Source organism: Fringilla coelebs (genome assembly GCF_963513975.1).
Source record: "Fringilla coelebs genome assembly, chromosome: 5".
Classification (NCBI taxonomy): Eukaryota; Metazoa; Chordata; class Aves; order Passeriformes; family Fringillidae; genus Fringilla; species Fringilla coelebs.
Genome location: NC_140033.1, coordinates 34,355,933 through 34,363,059, shown reverse-complemented (window position 1 = coordinate 34,363,059; position 7,127 = coordinate 34,355,933). Strand labels below are relative to the sequence as shown.

General features: G+C 43.6%; 1 protein-coding gene across 1 annotated transcript; it reads left to right on the top strand.

Moving 5' to 3' along the window:
• Positions 1–1,791: 1,791 nt before the first annotated feature.
• IL22 (interleukin 22) lies at positions 1,792–3,870 on the top strand (the record flags this gene model as incomplete). Its single annotated transcript, XM_084206932.1, has 5 exons — positions 1,792–1,983; positions 2,763–2,828; positions 2,925–3,068; positions 3,281–3,346; positions 3,757–3,870. The coding sequence occupies 5 exons, from the start codon at positions 1,792–1,794 to the stop codon at positions 3,868–3,870; spliced, it is 582 nt and encodes a 193-aa protein (XP_084063058.1).
• Positions 3,871–7,127: the final 3,257 nt, after the last annotated feature.

Below are 7,127 nucleotides of genomic sequence, written 5' to 3'. Positions count from 1 at the left end.
TTCTGATGGATGAGCTGGTGGAGAAACCCCAGTTAGAAGCAGACTTTGGTTAGCAGACTGTGTTTGGCACCTGGGGAGGAGTTAATGGAAATGCATTTCAGGGAGGGTCAATACTTCAAAGCAGCCTATCCATTAGGATTCTGCCAGTTTGGTCTTTACCATCTGTCCTTTGGTTATGTAAAACTCAGCCTTTCATCTTCTCATTAACCTGTACCCCCACTGGAACTATAGCTTGAAATATAAGTGGAAAAGAGTTTAGAAATATATTCTTGAGTAGCCTTGTGGTACATTTGGGTGTGAACTAGACTGTTGACATCCTGGGTTTAGACTCAGTTTCTGCTGCCTGCTGCAGTCAAGATGCTGTTGGAGGCTGGTCATGGGAATGGGTACCTGAGAGGGGTATGGAAAAGGAGGTGGTGATGGTGGCTCCAGAACTCAGCTTCAAGGGCACAGATCTGTGCAGTGCTGATGTAGCAGGTATCTAAGGGCAACTGAGGCAGGACTGAGACATGGAGGGATAAATTCATTCTGCAGAGGCATCAGAGGAGGCTAAAGAATAAACCTCTTTCCACAGCTTTTAACTGCTTCCTTTCAGGTATAAGAAAAAAAATCTGGGCATTTCAGACCATGAGGTTAGGTTGATAATGGCTCTTGTCCTGAGAACCTGAGTCACAAAGAATGGAGCCCAGTCAGATGGATGCTCACCCTCAGAGCTCAGGTATCCACTCTCAGAGGCAGAGCTGAAGCCTTGGTTTTCCAGATCTCTTTTCTCCTGTTTGCCACCTATGTACCTTGTGGGTATTAGAAAACCAGGAGTTTACATTTGTACCAGTTCTGTGTTCTCAGGTTGAAAATTACTGTCTAAAGAGTGCAGTGTCTTGTTTGGAGCACTGCATGGCATTTCTGACTGAAGGTGCAGCGCTGCCTGCATGTTAGCAGAAGAGCCTTAGGAACATGGAAATCACCTGGATTGATGCATGACCACAGCTCTGGACATTATACCTGACTGCAGCCTTAAATACAGATGATATTTTTGAAAAAGGGAATTTGCAAATCAGGTATGTGATAAATGCAGTGTCGGTCCTACGCAGTTTCTGATCTCTCAAGGAGGATGGCACGGTGATATGCAGATGGCCAGTGACTCCAGTGGGCCACTGTGAGGGGAAGGGTATTTTCAGGGTAGGAGCCACAGGTGGTCAGTGCTTTGGTTCTGATGCAGTCTCTGATCACTTGTGTGCACCAGTCAGCAGCAGTGAAACCAGTGTTGTACCGCAGAAGATTTGATGGTTTTCTGCCATCAAATTGTCAATCAAATGAGTGCATAATAATTAGGACAGGAGGCACAAACCCATACAATTCTCAAATATTTTTATGCAAAAAGAAGTCAGGATTCCTACCCTGGTAAAAGCCCCTGCTTTGCCCCACATGAATATTTGGCTTTTTTTATAGGAAACTAAAGATTTGATGGCCTTGAAGTTGTATTTGTGGGTTTTGAAGTGGTTAGGTAGTTCTCAGAAGAGGATACTGGAAAGTAAGAGACTTGCTGATGTCATTTTTATTTCACCACCAGTACCCCAAAAAAAAAAAAGCTGAGAGAGATGTCGGCGGCCCTATATAAGGTGCAGCTCACCTCCTGCAGAGCACACCAAGAATCACAGCCAAGGTAAGGCTTGCAGCCCTGGTGCTGCTCTCCCTTTGCCGACCCGCTCTCCTTGGTGCTAACCTTGTCTCCTGCCGCCAGTGCTGAGCGCCGCTCTGCAGCCCGTGGGACGGACGGTGTCGGACTGAGCCATGGCCTCCCTGCACTCCTCGGCCAACAGCTTCCCAGGATGGGTCTTCTTCTGCTGCTGCTGTCTCCCTCTTCTTCTCACCAGCTCTCTGCCTCTGAAAGGGGCTTCCAGTGCCCATCCTGCCTGCAGGCTCAGGAAGATCAACTTCCAGCAGCCCTACATCAGGAACCGCACCTACACCCTGGCCAAAACGGTACGGTCATCTGTGTGTTCTTCCTGGTGGGATCTGAGCACCTGCTCCTCTGTGGTGCTGTGACTTCCAGCCTTTGGCATTCCTTCCTCTCTCCCCTGCCTTTCTCCAGGAAAAGAAAAAAAGTGGATTTGCAGTTAAGGCAGAGTTTGGGTGTGTGGAGCAGGTCTACTGCCTGCTGGCTCTGTAGCCAGGGGAAGCTGCTGCCTCTCCTCCTGCTGCTCCCCAAGGGAAAGGCAGCCCCTGAACAGCACAGCTGCTTCTTGTCAAGCAGCTGCTGCCAAAGAGGGTAAATTGTGAAATATGATGTTAAATTTCTCAGTTTGCTCAGGCCATTTGGAGCTGGGCCTGTCCATGACTCCAGTCACGGCCAAGATGCTCAGGTGCCCTAGAGTGCTCTGCTAGGGCAGGTTTCCTGGCTGCTTTTGCCATGGGTGGGTCTCCCTGGGTGCACACCATCGAGCACCTCCCTGCAGCACTGTGGCCACTCTGAGGTCGGGCACCTGCAGTATCTGGTTTAGTCACCATAACCACGACGACTTCTAAGTGGGGGATACGAGTTCAGACCTCAGCTTATTTATTTTCCTGTGATACTGGCCTTGAATCTCACCCAGCTGAGGGGAGAAACAGACACGATATCCAAGCTTATTTATCTGTAACAGACTGTGGTGTGCATTCCCTCATTTCACCTGCACTTTCATTGCTGATGAAAACTTCTCGGTTTATTATTAATTTTAAAGTATGGTTCCCATCACCACCTGACTCTTCCTTTTTCCTCTCAGGCCAGTGCCTCAGACAAGGACACGGACAATAGATTGATTGGGCAGCAGCTCTTTGTTAACATCAGGGTAAGCCTTACCTGAGGAGTCTGCTCTTTGCATCCCTCTGCAGCACTTAGTGATCTCTTGCCTTGATTTAACATGACCTCTTACTTTCATACACAGGAAAACAACCGCTGCTACATGATGAAGAGGGTTGTGGAGCTCGTGGTAAAAGATGTGCTCCTCACTGAAGTCAAGGACCAGTACCCTTACGTTGAGGAGGTGGCACAGTTCTTGGCATCCCTGACCTCAGAGCTGAGCAGCTGTGTGAGTGACATTGGGTTTCTTTCTCTCCGACTCTCATTGCTGCTCCTAAATCTCAGACTGCTACAAGCAGTGGCAAAAGGCAGTGATATGAAAGGAAACCTCAGATCAAAGATATGAAAGTCAGAGTTAATAGAAAGGTGTGAAAAAGAAAAAAATAGTACATTGTTGCATATAGCTGTCCATCTTATGTCTGGATGTTTCCTTTCTTTTAGCAATTCTCAGGAAAGAGAGACCACATTGAAAAGAACCTGGAACAAATGAAGAACAAAATGGAACAGGTACATTTTCCCAAAACATTTAGAAGGAGCAGTTTCAAACCCCAGTCCTTTAGCTGGATTAAGGCTGATCTAATTATGAAACTAACTCAAGATTATTTAGGATGTGAAGCCTACAAGGGCATTAAATATGAGATTAATGGTATTTCCCCTTCTAGCCCTCCCTCACTTGTCCTGTTAGCTCTCTGCACATGTTATGGTAATTTAAACCTTAAAAAATTAGGTTTCAGTAAACTTATATGCTAGTCTAGATTTGAACAAACTAGTTTATATCTTATTATATAATGATACTAACAGAACTGTGTAAGAGAATTTGGAAAGTAAATTATAGATTAATTTTCTGTGACAATTATAATTTCAGTTTTCAAAAAAACACTGCTAGTTGCTAAGATTTGCATTCTGCTGTTTTATAGTTGGGAGAAAATGGAAAGACTAAAGCCATTGGAGAGCTGGATTTACTGTTTGACTACATGGAAAATGCCTGTACTGATGCCCCAAAGAAGGGAGGGAACAAGAAGAAAAATTGAAAAAATTCTGGATCGGGCTTGAAGAGATGTCTCTGAAGATCTCTTGCAATAACTCAGATTGATTAGCTGCAGCTATGTCCATTCCCCCCAGATGCAGTATATTTTCACTTGTGTCAAAGCTAGAAAACTTAGTGGGCAGAGACAGGGTGCATATTGCTGCCTTCTTTGAAAATGAAAATTCCAGGACCTTGCCTCTTGATTGGAACAAAGGGCGTTAGTTATTTACAAAAGTACTGTTCTGTCCTCCTCGTCTCCACAGGAATGAGGCTACCATTCCTGTCTTTTGTACACTGAAATTTGACACCTGTGAATCAGCTTTGTTTAAGGCAGTGATGTTTTGATGTGATGTTTTAGCCAGGATGTTTTGAGTGTCCTAGCTGGAAATCTCTCTTGCATATGTTGCCCTCTTCTGACCTTTGCCTGAAAAGTTGGTGTTTCAGACTATTTTAGAAGTAATTTTTGTCATTTCTATTTAATGGTAACTTATTTTAAGGTAATAATTATAAAATACTTTTATTTATATAGACTAATTGAAAAATATTCAAGGAAATGTATTTATGAAGCTTTACCAGAAATTAACACTGCTGTGTGATATTTATATGCGGATTGAACGTTTTATAAATGCTTGCACTTTAATTTATTCTAATAAATATTTTGATCCTCCAATATTGCCATTTGCAGAGCTTTTTGTCTTTTCTTCAAACACAAGGGAGATGACACACATTGCACCTGTGGAGCTGCTGGACTAGTGGCTGTATTCTTGTGCCCAGAAAGGATGCAAGCTCTGCCTGGGGCTATGCTTCTTCACCATAAGCCTGCAATTTTGACTTCTCACAGGCCAGGGCTTAGTGGGGAGCATGTCAGCCAGCCTTTCTTGTAGGGGATGGTGGGAAAAATAGCATCACTCCTGAAAGTCGCTGCTTTGGTTCACTGGCTCTGCCTCGGTGCACACAGAGACAGGATCCCCCCTTGAATAGCTGCTGTTGAAAAATCCCAAAGTGTCCCCATGGCCCAGATGATGTGGAGACAAACAGGCAGCAGCTGCTAATGAAGACTCAGAGCTCTGCATTCCCACTGCCCATCCACAGCATACTGAGCACAAATGGTGTTCTGCAGCTTCAGGGGTCTGAGAGTCCTTCAGAAGAGAATGTTTGGTGCCTATTCTCAACACAAACTCCCAGGCAGAAAAACCCCCCAAGTCCCTGAAGCACTGTTTAATCTGTCATTATTGTGTCATGTGCTTCAGCAATGTCTCCTGGAAAGACAAAAGAGTTGCTCTGGTGTAGCCAGGGATATTGATGACCCGACCTAGGCTAAAGGGGTGAAAATCATCCAAATAATCAGAAATATGTAATAGCAGATTCCAGCAACTGCTGAAGTCTTCTTGAGGGAGGCCTTACCATTTATTCAGCAGGGCAACAAGTATCATGAGTATCATGTCCACATTTAAAAAATGTTGCTCCTGAGCCAGAGCACATTAAAGATGGATTTAAAAGCATCCATCCATACCTATTTTGAACACAGTTTATGTGAACTGAAATCACAATACTTTCTTGTGGGAAATCACATATTAGACCAGCATAAGATCCATTTGGGTGATCAAGGATGCCTGTTACCTGTCAAACTAGATGCACTCAACATGGTTTACTGTTCACCACACTCTCATTTGCGTATCACAAGACATGATTTATGTGCCTGTTCTCAGCCAAGGCAGAAGTGGCCCATTAATGACAGGCAGCCAGGATCTGGTACTGCATGACAGTTTCAGGGATTTAACCTTTATTATATATTCAGTTGGATATATATTTCCTTTCTTCTGGGATAAGGAATGATGTTGTCAAGAGCTATTGGCCAGCATCCTTTCTCTTATCACTTCAACTTGTGACAACTGACAGCAGAGGAAGGGAGTTTAAACACCAAATGAATAGTTCACTTCACTCACCTCTGACATACACAATCTTCCCTTGAACTACATCTGTCTCCCTTTGCAGTCAGTGCAGGATAAGAGGAATTATACAGGTGTCATTTCCCCAGTCTGCATTAGAAGTTTATAAAGGTTGTGGCTTTGGGCAGGATAACACAACTTTACCCTAAAAGTACCTGTTTTCTTCCTTAATGATAAATAGAGACCAGACCATGAGCCACATATGTGCTGTTTCTTGTTGATAACATCGCTTCAAAAATGGATAAATAACTTATTTCCTTCTTCTACTTCCTTGAGGTCTCTTCTACACAGTCCTTACTGAGCTGCCCTACTCAGAAATGTCAAATCAGTCTCAAGTTTTCCACACTGGGGGTAAATCCAGATTAAAATCCGTTTGTCCACAAAAGCATAAACATGAAGTCAACTAATAATTAACTTCTCCAACCCTAAAAGCCACCATTTGGAAGACTCTACCACAGAAACCTCATGAGCTGGAGCCCTGGAAATGCCACACAGCAAAATTTGTAGAATTTCCTTCTCAGGTTTTCTTTCAGGGTATGTGTGACTTGAGGATGTGTGAAGGATGGTGGTGATGGTCAGTTTTGAACAAAGGAAGTAAAAGTTGGAGTAGGTTTCCCTTAAACAGGGGGAAATGTCTGGGACAAAAAATTACTGACCAAAAGGAAATAAAAATGTAGTTTCAGTCAGGCAAGCTGGGTTTTAATTCAGTTAATAGTTCCAGCTCAAAAATGAAATGTTTTGTTCTGATATTTTCTATATAGTTAGTGTTTTGCTTTTATGGGCATTTCTTTCAAAGGTTGAAAAGAGATTTGAAAGCAAAATGAGCTGTTTCATTTTGAGTTGGACAAGTGCTTTGGGCTTACACAAAATGAATTATTTTGGCTTAATTTTCTGGTTGGGCCACCAAAGAGAAACTCGATTATTCATGCAATTCTAATTCCCGTTGCCCTATTTACATTTCCATTTTCTGCCTCCAAGTCACAGACTGTTTGCAATTCCCAGAGATCCTCAGCTGGCAACCTTAGGGAAAGCACCTGCTCCACACTGAGGACACCTCCACTACAGGGGCTGCAGGACCTCTCCCTGGGCAGAAATTCACAGACCACTCTACTGTCAAATTTGCGTTTCATTGACTCTTCCTCCCCTTCTCTTACATTAGGTGACCAGAACAGGCCCTTTTTTTCCCTACACAGATAGTTGTAAAACATTTCTAGAACTGCCTCTGAAATGTCATATTGTGAAGAGAGAAGAACCCAAAGCATGAACAGAAGTTTCCACATCCTGCTGAGTAAGTATTGGTGACAGTTTAAGA